At 46.1% G+C, this 20,915-nt stretch overlaps 1 protein-coding gene across 1 annotated transcript in view; it reads left to right on the top strand.

Annotated features, from left to right (window-relative positions):
• The first annotated feature begins 331 nt into the window (after nt 1-331).
• The window catches only part of COL20A1 (collagen type XX alpha 1 chain), a 95,666-nt gene continuing 75,082 nt past the window's right edge, over nt 332-20,915 (top strand). Inside the window, exons 1-6 of the mRNA XM_084645589.1 lie at nt 332-406; nt 7,484-7,571; nt 13,942-14,052; nt 18,104-18,247; nt 18,778-18,936; nt 19,914-20,111. Of these exons, the coding sequence (XP_084501715.1) occupies nt 7,496-7,571; nt 13,942-14,052; nt 18,104-18,247; nt 18,778-18,936; nt 19,914-20,111 (688 nt within the window). The 5' untranslated portion in view covers nt 332-406; nt 7,484-7,495. The remainder of the gene's footprint in view (nt 407-7,483; nt 7,572-13,941; nt 14,053-18,103; nt 18,248-18,777; nt 18,937-19,913; nt 20,112-20,915) is intronic.

Here is a 20,915-nt window from a genome sequence, read left to right as displayed (position 1 = left end):
TTAGTAAAATGCAGGGGAATTCCACCTTGCCTTCCTTGCTGCACTCCCAAGAAATTCATAGATCTCCTCCTTGCTGGATGGTTAGTATTTGAGCCCTCCCAATATGATTAACAAAATCAAGCATGGTTTGCAGAAAAATAAAATAATATATTTTACAAACCAGGTTTGATTAGCCATATGTAGCAGCCCAAATCTGAAGTGTTCTTCTGTGGTTGGTGCGTAAAGAGGGTGGGGGAGAAATCAACAGTACGTTCTCTCTCTCTCTCTCTGTCAGCAGTCCAGAAATCTTTCAAGCATTCTGAGAGGCGGGCGAAGTGCTGGCTTCCTTTGTCAGAGATCAAGAATGTAGCTGGATTCTTTGCACCTCCTCAGCCAACTTCAGGGAACATAAAATTGAAAAGCAAAGGTTTGTGACAGATCCTTGTTGGTTTCTAAGCTGTTTTGATTTCTCTGTGCTAGGCTACAGGGGGCTGTATTGTTTTGTAGAGGGTGCTTTTTTGCCTTTACTCTTTCTTTTCTCTTGACAGAATAAAGAACTTTTATAGACTGCAAGCTTTGTGAAATTCCCAGCTAGTGCATTGACCTAGCTAAAGTTTGATGGTTTTGTACAGTTCTCAATTTCATAGTGACAGCAGGTCCTGACAGCTTAGAACTTTGATCTCTTTCAGGTGAAGTAACTTGTAAACTCACATTATCCTGTGATGAAGTGTAAATTCCCCCAGAACTGAGAGGAATGTCCTTCTTATAATCACTTGATGCTCTGTAGATAGTGAATGATTCCATTAGAGAGTGGTGGACATTAAAAAAGGAGCCCAGTTTCGATCTTGAGTGACTTTTTTGTGGCACACAACCTGAGGGAATTTCTTATGAGGAGTGAAGTAGTTAGAAGGGTTTGTTAGCTCACAGCTGAAGGTCTGATGATAATCCTGGTTGTCTGGATTGTTTTTCCCTAACTGTTTCTGTGTTTATATGCCTGTACCAAACTGGTACTAAGCTTATCTATGGTTTGGGGAATTTTCACACTGTAAGGGAACCTAGTACCTTAGTATTCCTTTGAGGTTTTTCTCTCCTAATCTTTCTTCAGTTTCCAAGTCCCTTTAGAATCCTATTAATAGCATCTTTAAATTCTCTGCAATTTACCTGTTGAACATGGTGAAGGTAAATAATAGGAGCAAAAACAAAGATGCTAAGTCCCTTGCAGGGGGGCGTGAGAAAATATTGGTTTAGAGGAATCCTGGCCCTTTGCTTGTTTTATACAGCACATCATGCAGCCCCGACTACACCATCAACAGTGTGGCAGGTGCTGGAAAAGCACCCCACAAAATGTTTTGGTTTCAATGACTAGGCATTTTTCACCAAAAAACTCACACTTTTTTGAAAAATTCCTAACCAGCTGTCCCACTCTCATGGGTGTTTTTTTCAAGTCTGATTTTGCAAATGTTCCAGTCCTGAGATAGCAAGTCACCCCATGATGCTAAGCAGGTATCTCTTCCTGGGATCTGGAGCAGGTGACTGACTCTGGAAGGTGTTTGGGAAGCTTAGAACTAACTGAGCTTACCAGCTCTAGATGTGTCAATCTCTGAAGGGAAATTCCACTCTGCCAATGATGCTGGCTTCACCTGTCATCTTCTCCCATGAGTATCTTTGTGGTTTTTCTCATGAAGCCTCTTGTGAATGGAAAATCCTCTCTGACCTAGGCCATAACAAGGCACCTTCAGCAGAGGTGCTTGAAAAGCATGACAATTTTGTAGAAAACCTAAGTTTTTTTTGGTTGAAAATAAAAATTTTGAAAATCTTCTATCGCAAACTTGGAAAATGTTATCCGGCTCTAACCTTCAAATCCCACCCCCAAAATGCACTTGATACTGATGCGAAATTGCAAATTGACAATGGCTAGGGGAGAAGGTTGCTAATATAAATGAATTTAATGTTTTTAACGATCAGGAACCAGCTAAGACAGACAATGTAAATGCATGCTCCTCTTGCTGGCTCTTCTTGCTGCTAGCTTCATCCCTTCCTATTGCTGATGTTAGCTTGTTGCATCTTGTTTAAATCAGACCATCTATGGTTTTGCATCCGATGAAGTGAGCTGTAGCTCATGAAAGCTGATGCTCAAATAAATTAGTTAATCTCTAAGGTGCCACAAGTACTCCTTTTCTTTTTGCGGATACAGACTAACGCGGCTGCTCCTCTGAAACCTATGGTTTTGTGGTTTTCCTGATGCATTTGTGCAACACCAAGCACTCTGAGCCTGATTGGAGCCTTTGAGCGCTACTCCTATATTAAAACAACAATAATAATATTATTATTAGACCCACATTGAAAGGTGGCATGTTCCCACACAGAGGAAATCCTAGTGACTGGGAAATAGGTATCGTGCTCTATGTCCTGTCCATGAATTCCTTCCCTGAGTGAGTAATGGGAGAAAGAATCCACATGCCAGAAGCTCTGTGCTGTCCGAAGGGATGATGTCATATTGGTCCTGTCAGTATCTTGCACCTCACCTCTGCATGGCTGAATGCTTACACCATTAATGGCAGAAATAAACAGATGGAACAACATGGGAGGCAGTCTGCCGTTCAGCAGTTAACCCTTAGTGGCTGAAATCTCACTCATCTGCTGTTGGAGGAGGGATAACACTGCCTAACTTTCATCCACACTTTCCAGCTGTGGATATCAAAGCACATTACCCAGAAGCTCAGTATTGTTGTTTTCACTTTATAGGTGGGGAAACTGAGGTACAGAGGTGACGTGACCTACCCAAGGTAACCCAGCAGGCCTGTAGCAGAACCCAGGTCTCCTGAGTCCTAGTTTAGTGCTCTGTGCACTAAGCCATAAGGATGCAAGTGTTGTTCTTACCCTTGAGTAATTTTCAGAGTCAACACTTGATAAACATGATAAATATATTACTCTCCCTACTGAAACTTAAAGCTACAATCTTCTGTCTGAATCAGAACATTGCAATGGGCTTGATCCAACACCCATTAATGTAAACAGGGGATTTTTTATATTGAAAAGCATTATATAAGAGCCAGGTGCTATTAATTACTTCGCTTTCTTTACTTAATGGACTTTGGATCCGGCTTAATCTTTGCTGAAGTGGAGAAACCCATGTACAATTCAATATTATTCCTCCAGATGGCATTCTCTTTGCCTCTGATCTTCCTAGCAGAGCTATGGGAAAGATTGCTGGCATAATAAATAAGGAGCAATGAAAAAATTAATATTCCTAATTTTAATTCAGGGCCTTTTTTGCAAATCCTGAATTGTTGGCTTTGCATCAGGCATTCATAAAAAGGTGGGCTTTGCATTTTTTGATATGAAGGTTGATCTTTACCTCAACACAATTTCAAAATGGGGATATTTTCCAGGAAAATGTCTATCTAAAATAGAAATGAGAAGCAAGATGCTGAAGCTTTCAGATTTTCAATGGCAAATTGCAATTGTTTCACAAAAGCTGAGTGCCTTGCAATGAATACAGGGCACTGCAGCGGTGAAAGTTAACTACCATATGTTGCGACTTGCATGTCTTTCCATTGCAGCATTTTACGGTTCCTGGATTAAAAGTGTAGGAAATTCTGGCTGACCTACCATTTTTCCCTTTTAACTAATGAGGAGCTGACGCAATTGGTGGGAAATAGAAATTTGCCAGAGACCACTTCGTAACTATCCATCATCTTGTACTAAATCGAAATTTCGCTGTAGAGTGAATGGTAGAACAAGGGTATACAACCTGTCTACGCCAAAAGTAATAAGACTGAACAGTGTGGCTGTAGAATGGCAGATGCTGATTATATGTTGGACTACGTGAAACAAGGCCAATAGAATAAACTTTAAACATAGAAACCATGAGACATGGGGGCTGGTGTTCCATCACTTGACTTCGTTTTGCCCTGGTGTAAATCCATTGACTTCAATGGAGTTGGACCTGATTCACAGCCTGTTGAAGTTGATGGGAATGCTTCCACTGACCTTAGTGAGCTTTGGAAGGGGTTCTTTGTCCGGTGTAAGAAAGGAGAATCAGACTCTTGGTTCATAAACAGTGCTCTCACTTACAGTACTGTAGATTCAGATCCACTCTTTAGAACACCAAATAGAATTTCCCCCTTGGTGGAACAGTTTGTCCAGGGATACCTCAGGTTCTTGCAAAGCTCTTAATGGTATGTGAAGGAGCAATGAGCCAAGGCCATTATGTCTCATGACTGTGGCAACAGAAGAAGGACTTGTCACTTCCTGATGAGAGCAGTGGAAATGGACTGGGTAAATAACCAACCAAATGTTTCCATAAGAGAAAAATCCCTCTTTTCTGCATGAAGATGAATTCCTCTTTTGTTAGAGAAGGGCCTGAACTAGGAAACCCAGATCCATATTTTGAACCCCTGTCCCAAATTCCAGGGCTGTCTGGCTTTAGGGTATTGGCATTATAAGGAGGGGACCAGTCAGAAAATTCAGGTCTGGATTCATATTACACATCAAGTTTGGATCTGCTGGTTTGGCTCAGACCTTTCACTTCAGATGGTCCAGTTTAGGGTTCAGATTGACAACTGTTTGCCCAACACGTGAGACCATTATCAAAGTGAATTAAGGACTCGCTCTCAAGATTGGCAGGCCCAATGTTGGCATCTTCCCATCTCTTTAAAATAAAATAAAACAAACAACACCCCTAATCCCATGTATTTTAGCCAGATGCATGTAATGCCTTAAAAGAAAAATTGACTGGTGGTGTGGAGGGCCAGTGTTTGGATCTCCCTTGCTGTTACAGCTGGTGGTAAAAAAGTGTTTTGTTTTTCATGAAAAGTTGAGAGGGAAACTGGAAAAAAAATCATTTTCACTTAAATATCTTGTGGATTTTTTCAGGTTTTCATTGCTCTTTGCCTGAAGCCCTGCAAAATATTGAGGAATTGGAAATTTTGTCAAAAGCCTTTGTGTGTTGGTGGTTTTAATTTTCTTTTACGAAACAAGTTTCAGTGCAAAGTTTAACAGGTTCTACTGGCTAGTTCAGTGCTGAAGAGGGGCTGTGCGGGGTACTGTAAGGGTCCCTGCACAAGCCCTACAGGGTATGGCTGCACGGCAGCTGGGAGCTGGCTCAGAAGCCAGCACCAAAGGCTTAGTGCAGCCTCTGTGGGACCATGGATCTGGGTTTATGCAGATCTAGTGGCTTCCACTCCTGTGCACCTGGCCTAGAGGAGCTGCAGTGGCTATTCCAGCCTATCCAGTAGCAGTGTTATTGGGGCAGCCCAAGAATCAACAAGTTTGTTTGTTTTTCTGTAGGACCTACATAAATGATAATCAGTTTTACTTTAATATTTCTCAGGAATAAAACTGTGGGTTTAAAATGTTTAAAAATAGTTAACTGGGGATGAGATCTGGATTTTACCCCCCAGAGGCCTGTAACATTTTGAAGGCCCTATCCTGCAAGGTGCTGAGTGCCCTTAACTCCCATTGAACAAGGAAAGCAAAGGATCAGGGTCTTAGACAGTGCAAATATATAGCCTAAAGCACTGTAGTTATAATCGTCCTTTGATTGCACTTCATCCTTCCTTGTGTTGCCCAGAGAACCTGACAAGCTCATGATCTCCTGTCACCTTCCCTGTGCAGCCATGCATCATGCTGTTGCCTTTCTACCTAATGAGAGCTTTGGCGAGAGAGAGTGGAAACAAATTGCTTTGAAAACCCACAAAACACCTTCTGAGTGGGGGAAGAAGAGAGGAATCAAAAGAAAGTCCTTGCTGGCACCGGGGCAGAAAGCAATACATAAAGAGATGCTTGCTGTCAGGCATTGATTGTTCAGAAAGCTGAAGGAGCCGGGGTGAGATTGCCTGGCAATGCAGGAAGGCAGATGGAGGAAACCACTCACCGAGCGAGTCCTGCAGTGACATGATTGAAACCGATAGCCTCCCCTGTGAGGACGTGCTTTGCTCTACCTTCGTCATTCATCTTGTGAAGCAGAAGGCATTGCTGAGAGAGGGCTGATTGCAGTGTAGAGGAATTGGGTACCAAGCACTATATGCTAGTGGGATTGCTCCTATCACTCTGCAGCCAGCCTCTTCCATACTGTGGTGGTGTTTTGATGCAGGCGAAACGGGCTGAGTGAAGTTGCCCAACACAGGCCTGGCGAGTGGGAGCGAATAGTCTGTGTGTATCCGTGTTAGCAGGTGTGCAGATTCCCCAGGATGTTCTGAGGCAGGAGCAGCAGGGGGATTCAGCATTTGTGAAATTGTAGGCTGTTTTTATAGCAACTTCTGGCTCTTTGAATTGCTGGTTCCCTACGCCCCCAAAGCACGAAAATTGCTCATTCAGCAGTGGCAGAGTCAGGCAGCCCCCAAAGCCGTTCCCAAAGCTTGAGTTTGTGGAGCAGGCATCTCTGACCTACAAACCATAAAGCACTCAGACCAAGGATCTGCCAACATGAGGGAAAGACTCCCACTGACTGGGTTTCGGATCATATGCCACAGCATGGGTGCAGGGGCTTGCACTGCAGGTCTGTCCATCTGTCTGCATCACGAATGGTGTAGGATTGAAGCCCTGGGTCCACGCAGACCTGGATGTGGATCTGAATTTTGTCACTGTCAATGTTTTAGTTGTACAAGAGTCTCAATCCCGTTCCCGGAGTTTTGCTTTGAGCTTAGGGTTTCAACACGCATTGAAAGCAGGCAACACCTTCAGTTTTGAATCCGAATATTCCTCTTCTTTTCAACCCTGCTCAGGAGACAAGCCAAAACAAAAAACTATCCAAATGCGTCCCTGGTGTAACGTCAGTGAAGTTATGCCAAGAATTAACTTGGCCCTCATCTCTGGACTGCCGGCCCTACAAGCGCAATCAGGTGTGTGATTATAAAGCTGCGTCCCTCCTGCTCCATCATCACAACAATTGCAATGTCATACAATCCGTGCTTTGAAGAGTGTTCACTGAATAATGCTTCTCCGGTGGGCATAAAGTGAGGACTTGTTTCAGTTCTTTACCTCCCCTTATATTGTATTCCAGAGACCTGAGAGAGGCGCTGGGTTATTCTGATGTAGCTGTGTCTTGACTTTTGCTGTGATGATTGGGAATTTTTTTTTAATTTTATTTTCAAAAACCCAGGCAATTCTGAATTCAGAACTGTCAATTTTGCTGATGAGACTTACACTGCAGCAGCCTAGAACTGCGTTACCTCTATTGGCTTCACAGTGCTGAGAAAGGATTAAAAAAAATGTTGTTTAAATCAAGCAGATGTAAAGAAACATGTGGCCAAAGTCTGCTCTGTTAGCTGTGTTGAAACTAGTGATGGTCCTGGAGGCTGAATGGCTCGTCGTAGACGGCATCATTACATTGCCTGTCAGTGAGCCCCTCAGTCCAGTCTTAGGGTGACCACTGCTAGGCGTGAGAGGGGAGCATTCATTCTTCTGCCTATTTATCAACAAGGGAGCCAAATTAGTCCATGTGGTAAGTGTGGTTTTGTTTATGTGGTTAGACATAAAGTGCCTTTTCCTCTCCATATAGGACCAGGACGTCATGCTGTGTCACCGTTCCTTCTTGTTTGCCTGCATAACCTTGGCGAGCCATGTCACAGGACACGTGCATGGTCAAGGTAAGCAGGGGCTCTCTGATCACTTTTAAAATTGGCATTGGATACAGTAATTTAGGGAGTGGCTGTCACCTGAGCTAAGCTAACAAATCTAGTTGGTCCAAGGCCCTGTACTCAACTTCATCACATGTCTCGGTTTGTTTGTAACCTGATACCCTTTGATCTGGTGCAGTGTTCAAAAGTTGTGTGTGTGTTGGGGAGGATTTCAATCTGGGGTTCAATTTTGATCCTTTATACAGAGAGACCCAAAGGATGGAATTTGGAATGGGGGTCAAATCCAATACAAGCCATTTCTGTTTTGGATACCTGGAAGTACTGACCCAGAATCCCAAAATGTAGCCCCAGAAAGACGTCATTTGATATGAGACGCCCCAAATCTGAAAGGCAGACACAGCACTGGGGAGGGCTGAAAGGGAATGTTCTTCCTCTGTCCACACTGGAGAAGGTAACCCGGTCCTAACCCCCTGAAGGACTTTGGTTTTGTATTAAGAACGGGACTAAAACTGGTATAAACCATCAGCAGCCAAAACGCTGACCATGTCCAAATTACATTGGCAGTTTGCAGGGTTTCCTCGTCAGTGCAGAATCCTGTTATTTCAATGCCAGCTAAATTGCTTTTTACAGTGACATCCAGAACCGAGTGTCTGATTATCAGAGCTCTCCCCGGTTTCCTGCAAACAAAGGTCAGCATTAAAATAATGCCAAGGTGGCTTGCTCTGTGGCATCTCACATCTCTCTGTGCTGGGGAGAGAGGGAGGGATACTTCCGTCTCTAAATATAGTCAGTACGTCCCTTATATAAGCACTTAACAAAGGCTCCCACACAGAGACTTCTTATGATTTTGCCTCTTTGACCTTGCACCGCCTCTGGCTATGTAATCACAGCATCTCCTGCCTTCCGGAGACGGGCACTAAATGGCTAAGGGTCTGGATTGTCTGAAGGCACCTGAGTGCCAGATCAATTCAAGTGACATACCCAGGTGTCCCACTTTAGAGTCAGGCTGGTTCCCAAAATGCAGCCATTAATAAAGGACCCTTCATATTTTCAATGCCATTGTGTTGTTTAGGCCTGAGCTGTCGCAGTACCACAAGAACGGTTAGCGGAACTAGTCTGAACACAACTGGGATAATTACACACAGAGCACATGTGTTCCTAATGTGGATTGCCATGCCACCTGGTTGGCTGGCAGTAGTGTTTCCTTAATTCTCTTGGATGACATTGCTATGTGCTGGGCAGATGATCAGGTGGGTAACTGGAGGAGGGTGATACATGTGGTTAGGGGGACTTTTAAAGTACAGTTATGGCCAGAAAAGTGGTTTTAAAACGTTATGGATCCACTTCCTTTGCTGATGAAAATAATCTCTTCTGCTGGTAGCACTGGAGAGCCAATCCAGCAACTGGAGGGAGAGCTGGAGTCTATTCTGGTCTGTAGAATTGCTCATGAATTTCCTGTGGCATAATTATTACTTGGGATTGAGGAATGAGCAGGGAAAAGCTTACGTTGACTTCTAACAGCTGAGGTTGGGTTTGCAGGCCTGGTGGTTACACAAATCCTCTTCTTTACAAGGAAAAATAAAGCGAAAAGTTTTGAAGAAGAAAACACAGAGAGACAAAGATGAAACCAATTTTCTACCAAACAAGAGTCCAGGGCAAACTAACAGTAAATATGCCTCAGAGAAAACAGGCAATGTTATCAAACATAACAGAAGATTTAAGTTGAGGACTGGGATAATGGCTATACAGCAGATCAAATGGAAGCATGCTAGAGAGACCTATCTAAATAGTCAGAAGAGAGGTCATGAGTTAGCTTCATTGCCTTCATCTTTATTTTGGTCAAATGTCCCTGTCATCTCTGACAGACCCTGTTAATATTTATGCTTCTGAACATTAGCCATAAAAGTTTAGGGAGGCTGATGTCCAAGGCAATGAGTGTGATATCCTAGTAGCTCTTATCAGTGACTGTGAGACATAAACCCAACTATTAGAAAGACCTGCTAAGCCTATGGAATCCTACAGGGATATTCACTGCCCCAGCTCAGTTCTGGTTTTCCTTCTTTCTTTGTGTCAGATCAATAGCAGGGCAGCCTTAGACAGATCACTCCTAACCTAGCATTGGCCAGATCACCTCTGCCCCCATAACGTCCATAACAGCTGGTGGGTTACATTGATGTTAGCTACAGTCCAAGTTCTGGGCCCTGCACAACTGCCAGAGTAAACAAGTTGCATGTAGGAAAATGACACAAGCTAGCTCTACACTGCAGCGGGGTGTAAGCCTCCCAGCCCAGGTAGATAGATCTACGTTATAGGGCTCAAGCTAGCATGCTAAAAATAGCTGCCTTGGACCAGTGGTGTCATGATAAAAAAATAAGTGGGTAAATTAACTCTGTGTGTCCACACAGGGCAACAGCAGGGTGGGTACTCAGGCGTGAAGAGGTGCCCTTAGTTTGAATTGGGTTTAAGCTAGAATGACGTCGGGGGCGAAAACCAGAAGTGCTGTGAAAATGCATTTGTGGCTCTCATTTTCGCCCGCAGAGTGATCACACACCACCAGCATTTGCTTATCACGGGAGAGCAGGGCCGAGTAAACGCTGTATTCCCCAAGTGAGAAGTGAAGGGCATTTACTCGTAACTACGCTATTGGCGTGGATGTTGCGGCTTGGGCTCTCAAGCCAGGGGGCTGGGTGGGCTTGAGATCCCGAGCTGCAGCTCACATCGTGATGTCTCCTCTGCTGTCTTTAGCAAGCTAGGTCAAGCCCTCTTAGCATGAGTCTGGTTACCCAGGCTCACGTCCAGTCGCAGTGTAGACACACCCGCCAGTGCTAGTCCATTGCGGGGTCTAAGCAGGAATATTTTGGGGGGCCCCGCACAAAACACATACCCATTAATAGGGTGCCCCCTTGAGCTGCTCGGGGCCCGAAGCAATTGCTTAGTCTGCTTGTGCCTAGAGTCAGCTCTGATACCCACAGGGGTCTGTTATGAAGTCACCTTCTAGGGATTTAGGTGGCAGTGGGATTAGACCAGTGGATCTAAGTAGTTGCATCCCACCCTTGAACCTGTCCTCCAGTCCCCTCTCCACAAGGCTGTGGGAGACTGCTGTGAACTGTGCTCTGTGACATGCAGGGAGCGTGAAGGTCTCCTGTGTAGCCTCTTTGCACCTTGCCCCTTTCAGCAGCAGGTCCATGCTGGTTCTGCTGTGTTCAGAACCTTCTGGGTAAGTGGTTAGTTCTTGGGTTTCTTGGAAGGTGGCAGTCTGTCTGGATTTGAAAGGACATATATCCATGCTGTGTATCTGACAATCCTCCAAAGCTTCCGTTTAGACCCTGGCTGTAACTCCATGTCGATTGGACAGCAAGGTTACGATATCAAAGAGTGCGTGTAGAACCCAGAGCGGACAGACAGTGGGGCTTTCAGGGAGCTGGAACTCATTTGCATCCAGAATATAACAGCTCTTTAGAGAGTCTTGTCCTTCTCATATTCATCTGCGGTCATTCTGGCCTTTTTAACTTTTGGGATCCTAGCATTAGGGCTGAAAAGCGGGATGGCACGTGTCCATCAGAAGACAGCTCCCTGTTTCATCACGCTATGAATCCATCATTGTTCCATTCTCTTTCCCCATTTCTGCTTAGACTTGACTCTGGGTCTAGTCCTTCCAAAACTCTCTGCCCCTGCTCTTTAAAAGACAGGGTGCGGGGGAAGGAAAAAAGACTTTTCATTTCCTCCGTTTTGTTTTTGCCTGGGTCGTATGTGAATCTGAGCCTTGTTTTCCTAAAATAGTTGTCTGCTAGCTGAGATGTTTTCAGGAAGTGTCTGAATCCAAAGGTTAAGGTGCAGATGTTGGGCTGAAACAAGTAGGCCCTCATTGCCTAAACCATTGCTAGCTGCTGCTTTGTGTCTTGGGTTGTGACTACCCAGTAAAAGCTGGCAGAAGGCATTTGAGTGGAAGACCTGTTCGATCCAAGTGGGCACTCAGGATAGTGCCATTCAATGGGAGGCTTTTCCCTACAAGCACAGTTGGTCAGTTCTGAACATTGAACCTCTGGGTGTTCATAAGTTTACTATCATTAAATCACAAAGTAGGGGAGGGGAAAAGGGTTTCTAAATGGTTTCTAAGGAATAGTCAAACTCCTCGACTTTGATGGTTTGTCCAGGCTGTGTTTGCCTCCTCAAGAATGTTGTTCATTGTTGACATTTTATCTTTTAGGGCCTACATTTTTTAGGGGGGGTCTCTCTGTCTTTGCACATTTTGCAAATGCAGATGTGTATCTGTATTTGCAAAAAAGTGAATGGTCACGGCAACCGCTACTTCTATGCACAATGCAGTATTTGTGCATTCACTTACCAGTTTTACATGTGCAAATGCTGCTTTTTAAATTGTGCATCTGCAACTGCACTCCTAATTTTTCCATGAAGTTACGACAGTTGCATGTGCAACTCTGGTAGTCATTGGCCATTTGCATTCTTAGTTACCAGTTTGCCTTGCAATCATGGTGATTACAAATGAAATGAGCAATTCTTTCCACATTTTTCTGCACATTTTTGAAAATGCAGTCGGAGGACACGCTCCCATGTTGAATTTCATGGGTGCAATTAGGGAAACCTACTGAAAAGGTTGCTTTTAATTTGCATGTTATATTCAGGTGGAGGGACCATAAATCTGCCTGGTTTACACTGTACATCCAATCAAGTAGAGGTATTTTGTAGCTATATTTCAGCTAAGAGTCATCATCATTTAAAAAAAGAAAAGGAGGACTTGTGGCACCTTAGAGACTAACCAATTTATTTGAGCATAAGCTTTCGTGATCAACCGATGAAGTGAGCTGTAGCTCACGAAAGCTTATACTCAAATAAATTGGTTAGTCTCTAAGGTGCCACAAGTACTCCTTTTCTTTTTGCGAATACAGACTAACACGGCTGCTACTCTGAAACCTGTCATCATTTAAAAGAGTAACATGAGTTTAGGGATCTACTTGGAAGCTAGGGAATCTCTCTGAAATGGAGAATTGAAGGGAACGGGTGTCAGGAATCAGGGCCTGCATCAGAGCCAGGCTGTGGCAACCTAACGAGCACAGCCGCGCTGTAATAGGCTGCCTGATTGGCTATGCCACCTGATTGGTGGGAAGAGTCAGCAGACCAGCTCTTAAGCTCAGCAGCAGCATGCAGCAGTTGAGTGGCTGCTCAAAGCATTTGTCTGTGGCTGACGCGGCTCCGGCACCTCCTTGTTCCTGTCTGGAACCCAGCCCCATCCCTGCCTGGCCACACTCCGGGTAACCTGGTTCTGACTCTCGGCTCTGATTCTTGGCCTCTGATTTGGCTGTGACCAGTGGGTCTGGCTCCGGGCTCCACTCCTGGCTACCGACTCCCGTTATAACCAGTAGGCCTGACTCCTGTTCCAACCACTAGGCATGACTGCCCATGTCCCAGTCACAAGACTGTGGGCATGTGCCCAACACATTATAAGTCTTGCTTCTTTCTCCTTGCTTGCAGTTAATTTTCTTCTGCAGTTGCTGATTGTTCGCTGCCTCCCTGCAGCAGCAGGAGGTGTTGGGGCTGGTACAAGCGGGAGCCTGCTGCCTTCAGAATTATAGTCCTGTCAGGGGTTGTTACTTGCCCTTGATCAGGTTGTGTATTTTTTAACATCTGGCCTCGGAACTGTCTGGGAAACTCTCTCTGCAGAATTGTGGAACGCAGACTCTCTGGGACTGTTGTACTCCTTGGCAGCTCACGTCTTACGGGTGTGTCATTTGATACCTTTCGCCTTGTTGATGTCATCCTGTTTGATGCAGTCCTAATTCCGAGATGTTTGGTGGTACACTATGGGGAAGCCTGCACCTTGAGCCAGGGGTGTAATTCGCAGCTCAAGGAGACACACCCACGCTAGCTCTGATCCAGCTAGCTGCCTTGAGTAGAATCCCATCCGAGACGCTAGGTGCGTGCTCGGGGCCGTTAGCCCTGCCCGCCACCCTGGTTATGCTCCTTGCTCACAGTGTAGATGTTACAAAAGCCCTGGATCTACTTCGTTGCCTGTATGATCTAGCAGGTGCTGAGATGGCCACACAACTATCCTTGCCCTCCTTGTCACGTGCACTGCTCATCTTATCGGTAACAATTAATGGAGGGAGTCTTACTCAGTAAATTGCTCGTTATGGTAAACTCCTTAACGTCATGGCTGGTCTGAGCCGTGGCAACAGACGGGTTCTCCATTAGATGAGAGGAAGGAAAACTAGCTACGTGGAACCTGCTTCTCCAGAATTATGGGGACTGACGGATCCATCTGAAAAGCGGACAGGTGGCCAGAATGCTTGGACTGTGTACTGCTTGCCACAGCTAGGGGCCTCTGGACCTAAGACAAGTGATGTTTCTGCTTTTCCCCCAGGGCCAAACCGGTTGAAACTAACCGTCCTCTCGGAAGACCGGCTACAGATGAAATGGAGAGAAACAGAAGGGACCATCAGCGGGTACAAGGTTCAAGTGAAGCCCATGGCAGGTATGTCCTGCTGGGATCTGGATTTGACTCTGCAAAGGATACGGGTTTCAGGAGCCGGCTGAGCCCAGCTTCCAGCGGGCGCACGTCTAGGGGCGGGGGGGTGGGGATGTGGGTTTGACGGTCAATAAGCTCATTGTGAGCACTGCCTCCTGTGCGGCTGAGTGGGGGGAGGCTGCTGCTGCTTTCTGTGGTGGTCTGAATAATCTTCAGTCTCTAGTGACCCTAGAACCTCCTTGTCCCCTTCACAACCTCCTCCCGGGGCTGCTGAAGCAGCAGCGTCTCTGGTTGGGATTTTCAAAGCAACCGAAAGGAACCCGGCACCCAATTTCCACTCAAAACTCAGGAAAGTTAAGCTCCTAACTCCCTTAGGCACCACTGGGAATCTAGTACTTTAAGGGTACTGCTTTTTCACCAGGGTCTTGAAAGCTCTATGGGGTATCTGTGTTTTATCTTGTGCTTCCAGGTGGGGGAACGTCTGACCTACTTTCTGTCCATATTTACAGCCTGTGCATTTCGTCAGGGGTTTAGAGCATCGTTTGCACACAGTCTCTTGGCTTGTCCACGCACTCTAATTTCCTGGAATGCTTTGTGTTTCTAGGTAGTCATGTCAAAGCAATGGGGGAGCAGCTCTTTACCAGTGTCCTGCATGCTAATTCCGGTTCTTGAGGTATTGAATCAGCTTCTGCATATAAATACAGTCCCTGAGTGACTGGCAAGATTTAGTGTCCTGTGCCAGAAGATCCCCAGAACCCCTTGAAATTACAGCACAAACATATGTCACATACTGATTTTGTCATCCCTGGAAAGGGGAGGGGCCCACTTTGACACTACCTTGTCTGCTGACAATGCCATGTATGGTGCCTTACATTTTTGTATTATTCTGATGTGCAGGACACCTCTCTCTGCAGCCCTGAAGGTTTTACAGGCATTCAATCCACTAAAATAATGGTAAAATCTCACACAAGGGCGCACACAGCTCAAATTCAGACTTCTAACTCCCTCCTCCAACAGAAAAAATCCATCTAATTCTGCTGCCCCTTTTGGTAGGGGTTTTGCGGGGGACGAGGGGGATTTTGTAGAATTCCCAGGCTCCAGGAGACCAAGCTGGGGAGCAGATTCCAGAGCTGAGGACCCTTCTTGGGCAACATCCATTCATCTACTGCTCTCTTACTCCAAGGGATTTTATTCAAGCACTTCTGCTGATCACAGTGGTGTGGTGCTGTCACTGAAGGACCTTGCAGCGAGGCAGAGGAGGGTAGCTATCAGTGAGGAATGCATGCATGCTCACCTGTTGTTGGATGGGCTTTCACCAACCCTGCTTCTAACTCTGGAAGCGCCTGTTTGCTCAGCTGGAATTGAATGTTTATCGCTTCCCCATCCCCAGTTACAACCAGGGCGGCAGTGTGCACTGGGGATTGTCAGAATTCCAGTGATCTAGGAAATTCCCTTCTCACAGACGTTCATTGCTATATGCCTAAGGCTTTCCCTAGCGCTCAGATTTAGAGAGTAATTTCTGGACCTTAAAGAAGACATCAGTTCAAAAGCTTAAGGGTCAGAAACCCGTCAGTCATAGTAGTTTCAGACGTGTGGACCTGTCAACTCAGTCAGTCACAGACTAGCAGTCCAGGGAGCAGTCGTCTCTTTCTCTTTCTCTCAATGTCCCCTTCCTCTTGGTTTTGTGTCTACCACCTCCACTCAATCAGCCTCACCAGAGATGCCTCATTATAGTTCAAACGAGCATGGGTTTGTGTCGCAGCCAGGATACTCCTTCCTTTCTTCCCCTACGTTTATTTGAATTGCCATATGAGATCTTTCCAGGAGCTTCAGACCTTTCATTCCCTATCGGGCAGGGGTCAGATGCTGCTGTGATCATGGATGGTAAATGAGACCTTACTCCAGGGCCACAATGGGAGAATGATGGGCACAGGCAACCCTGTCAAGCTAATCAGTGGCGCCAAGCAGACTTTCTGCTCACAGGAAACATGTGACCACTCCCCTCCCACCCCTCAGCTCCTCTCTCCCCCTTACATGCATTTGGCTGCGGCTTTGGACAGTTAATCCGTAGATGCTGTCCCCTCTGTTCTGCTGCTTCGTGCCATGTTGGTTCAGTAGGGGCATGTCCACAGGAAGGTGGCAGCTGCCCAGATGCAAAGGCCCAGCTGAGATATCGTACGTCGCTAGCTGGCGGAGGCAATGTTCCTCCAGCGGTTCCAACTGAGGGATATTACAGCGGCGGGACTGAGTTCTACAGCACGGCAAGTTATATTGTTTTGAGTGGCAAGTTCCTGCAGCAAGGGGAGGAAGGACTGGGCCGGCGACCTAACCCCAGGGAAATGCCGCCTCAGATAAAAGCCCTCAGCAATGTCACAGCTCAGCTCCCCACAGCAACTCTTGTCTTAGACTGATGGGTTGTGGCCACCTCAGCCTTCGGTCACCCGTGAAGCTGCTCTGGGCAACCAGCGTTTCTACGTGCCGCCGCCAATCAGCTGACAGCTTCAGTAGCAAGAGCTGGCTGCCAGGCATATGATGGTAATAGAGATGCCGTGGACTGTTTGATTTGTCAGTGCCCAGTGCCCTCCCCTTTTTACTCAACTTCTCTGTCTCTCCATCCATTCATCCATCCCTGGACAGCCGTGTCACAAGCTAGCACAGCAGCAAGCCAGGAAGATTTTCCCACTGACTCTTTTCCATTATGTTTGATGGTTTGAAATTAAGCAAAACATTTTCCTCCATCCCTACCAAGTTCCAATGGCATCTGTGCTTGTGTAGCAGCTAAGCATGTGTTGGGGGTTTTGTGAGATCTGGTCACAGGCTCTGTGAAACCTAGGCTAGTCCTGCAGACAGAAGGCGTCACTTCCAGAAATGGCCTCTGTCTGGATAGAGCAACTGAATCAGCCAGAGAGAAATGGGGTTTGCTCAGATAGCTGGGGGTGAAAGTGACAGAGAGAGAGGAGGGATGATCCACTGGTTAGGGTGCCACCAATTGGTTCGGAAGATCTAGGTTCAGTTCCCTGCTTTGCCACAGACTTCTTGTGCTACCGTGGGCATGTCACTTAGGTATAAACTTTCAAACATGGCACTTAGTTTTGAGTGACCAAATTTTAGACTTAATGGTTCTGATTTCCAGAGGTGCCAGACACCAACGGCTCCCAAGGAAACCAAGGACAGGGGTGGGTGCTCAGCAGAGATGGGCAGGAAATGGTTTTCTTGTACCAGGAAATTTTTTTTCTTTTTTTTCTTTTCCCAAAATATTCTCCCATCATGAATCAGGAAGAACAATTGAAATCTCAAATGTTCATGAACTAAAATAAAATAAATCAGTATGGATCAATTGATACGTTTTGCTTAGACAATTCTGAAAGATTTTGTTTCAATTTGCGCTATTTTTTTATTAAATCCAATTTCAAAACAAAAACTCACTTCCAACAAGGACACCAGAATTTTTTGTTGAGAAAATATCAAACCAGGAAGTTCTAACAAGTTTTGAAATGTTTCAACTTTTTGGGGTAGAGAAATGGATCAAAACCGACCCTTTCCCACAAGCAGTTTTGGTTTCAACAAACTAATATATATTTTTTGGATGGGAAATCAGCTAACTGAAAAATTCCTGACCTGCTGTGGTGCTCAACACCTCTGAAGAGCCCCCTCCCCCCCAAAAAAAACCCAAAAAGTGTACAAAACTGGACACTCAAAATTAGAAGTCAGTTTTGCACATTTGGGCCTAACCTCTCTGGGCCTCGTTCCCGGAGCTATAAAATAGAGATAAGAGCACTGCTCAACCTGCCGGGGGCATTGCAAGGATGTATGTATACACTAAAAGTGAGAGGTGCTCATACACTCCAGTAAAGGGGGCTGTGTAAGTACCTTGGATTGGGAGATGGGTGCTGCCTGGCCTACATTCCATTAGACTGAAGGAATTTGCGAGAGCTGAGCTGGTCTGTGTCCTGCAGTTGAGACCCCGGTCACGGCTCAGAAGGCTCCCACATTCTGCATCAAGCCTGTTTTCAAAGGTGTCTGTTTTGTGCCTTTCCCCTTGCAAACCCCATTCCAGGTGACCTGGAACAGGAAGTCATGCTGAAAACCAAAACGCCTAAGGCAACAGTGGGAGGGCTAAGCCCCACAAAGGAATACACCCTGCAAATCTACGTGCTCAATGGCTCCCAAGAAGCCCTGTTTGCTAAAAGGAAATTTGTGAGTAAGTATGATGCGCGGTATGTGCTGTCCCTGTTGGCGAGGCTTACGGTGCCTGGACAGGTGGGTTTCCTCTGAGTTAATCCTCTCAGGGTAGGTCTGTGCTGCAGTCACAGGATGTGACTGCACCTTGCAGATGCACCCGAGCTAGCTTTCATGGAGCAAGGAAATTGCAGCCTCTCATATTTCAGTGGGGGTTGAACAAGCCCTCCCGGAGCACTGGGTAATTACATGCGGGACTAGCCCATATTGAAGCATGTGGTCCTGCAGCTTCCCTGTCCCTGACCAGAGCTAGCTCAGGTGTGTCTCCTCCAGCGGCAGTCACACCCTGTGCTGGCAGTGTCGACATGCCATGAGTGGGGTTGGACATAGACGTGGCATTGCGAACTGTCTTTCTGTGGTGATCGTGGTGGTAGAGAGCACAGGGAGAGCCTGAGAGCTGCAGTTCGTGGGGCCGATCTCAGTGGCACCAGGTTTACGCCGACTCCCTTTACTTCTCCACTTTCTCCTTTGCTGCTGCGGCTGCTCGTGCAGTTCAGGAGCTGAAAAACATCTCGCAGGCTAGAAATACCCGAAGGAACACAGCGACCTCCCCAGGAAAGAGCATCACCCCTTTGAGAAATACAGCAACCGAGCACATTCCAGTGGCTAAGACAACGTCACCGGCTCCGAGTGAAGCCTCAACACAGACAGGTATTTGCAGGGTCAGTGCACAGGCCAACAACCAGAGAAAGCCAGGAGGAGGCAAGGTGGCAGATGGGGGAAGGAAGGGGAATGGGGCAGGGACCATCTTACAGTTCTGTGTTTGTACAGCTCCTAGCACAATGGAGCCCTGGTCTGTGGCTGGAGGTCCTAGATGCTACCACAATCCAAATAGTAAATGATAATCTGGCCCTCAGAAGGGAATATTTCCCAGCAACATTCCTAGAGGATGCCTATCAGTTCTGGGTCAGGAACAGGACTCCTCATCTGAGAATCCAGGAGGACTCCTAAGGGTCCTGTGGAAGTGTAAGGATGAGACCTCTCCTCACATCACCTCTGGGTTCTCCCTCTGAGAATGCAGAGCCCTGTTTTTCCTGAGCCTTTGATCATTTAAAAACCACCCTGACAATGGGCCAAATTCAGCCCTGCAGTAAATCTTACTTCAGGTACACAGTAGTCGGCATACTGCATATGCTTCCCCTCCAGTTAGACAAAGCCTGTCCGTGCACACTGGGGCTTGCAGGAATTCAAATCCAAGGGATGCATTCAAATCTGATAACTGAGCACCAGCCCCTTTAAAAAAAATCCATGGCTGGTTATATGTAGACATCACAGCCCTAGTTCATAACACTTGGCATGGCCATATAGGAGTCCATGATCTACTGCGGTGACCGAATTTAAGACTTTTGTTTCCAAAAACCTAGGTCCCTACCTCTTCACCGAGAAGAGAAGCTCCATTAGCAACAGCAGGGTTAGGGCTTATAGCCTCTGTGATCCAGCCACTGGGGGTCTGACACAGTCAAACACTCTTGTGCCAGTCTGCCATTCCATCCAGTAGAACTCAGTGGTGAGATACACACACTTAGCCAGTGTGTTCCAGCACATTCGGCTTGTTCCTCTGAATGGGATGTGTGTGTGATGTGCTGAGGGGAATGGGCTGTTTCTTTTTGTGATGCTGTGGAGTACAGCAAAAGACAGACCTGAAAAGAGAAGACAGAAGGCAGCAGTATCCAAGGACTCAAGTGAAACCCTCGGAAGGAAACCAAACGCCAAGTTCAGTGTGACAGAAACACCAACAACGCTGAAAACAACTCTGCGCAGTCCCACAAAATCTGAGCGAGGAGATCTAGGCCAAGAAAAACACACAAAGGGAACTATAAAGAGAGGTGAGTCTTGTTTCTAACACAACTTCTACCTCTCCAGAATGCACCCAGGAAAGTTATTCAGCTTAAAAATATTGACCATCCTACCCAAAGAGTGGCAATTGCCTCTGAACAATCCAAGCAAAGGGAGAAGGGTATTCCCAGTAGACTTAGGTATTTTTATGGCATCTCCAAGAAGAAGCCTCCTTCGTTCCTTCCTTCCCACAATCTGCACTCTAGCTGGTTGAATACAAACCCACTAGCTCACACACATTCATGAATCTTGTCAAGAATAAGGGTGTTTGTTCAGTTTGCTATTATGTGTGGGGTCACGATTTGGAGAACTGCCAAGTATTGATGGAAATGCTCGCAGCTCTGCAAAGTGTCACAGACCTTAGGGCAAAAATTCCTACTGGGAAGTGCATTGACTCATTAACTGCTCTTCTCCATTCATTATTCTCTCGTGTAGAAGTTTCAGGCATCCACTCAAGAAGTAAGAACAACACCGTGTGACTTAGCTGACTTAGCAAATAATGAATTGTTAACAGTCAAAGTGAAAAGCCCATAGACTGAAAGATTTTCATCCAGATTATTCAGCAGATCTGTCTTTCCTTCTTATGATGGAGAGGAAGGATGCTCCAGTGCTTAGGACACTAGACAGGGACTTGGAGGACCTGGCTTGAAGTCTCTGCTCTTCCACAGGCTTCCTGTAGGGTCTTGGACAAGTTCAGTTTCTCTATAAAATGGGGATAATACCCCTGTGAGGTGGGACAGTGCTGTTGTGAGGATTAATGCACTAAAGGTTGTGAGGCACTTGGATACCAATAG

The sequence above is a fragment of the Lepidochelys olivacea genome (assembly GCF_965140295.1).
Source record: "Lepidochelys olivacea isolate rLepOli2 genome assembly, chromosome: 13".
NCBI lineage: Eukaryota > Metazoa > Chordata > Testudines > Cheloniidae > Lepidochelys > Lepidochelys olivacea.
The sequence above is the reverse complement of the archived record's forward strand: the minus strand, read 5'-3'. Positions and strand labels throughout refer to the sequence as shown.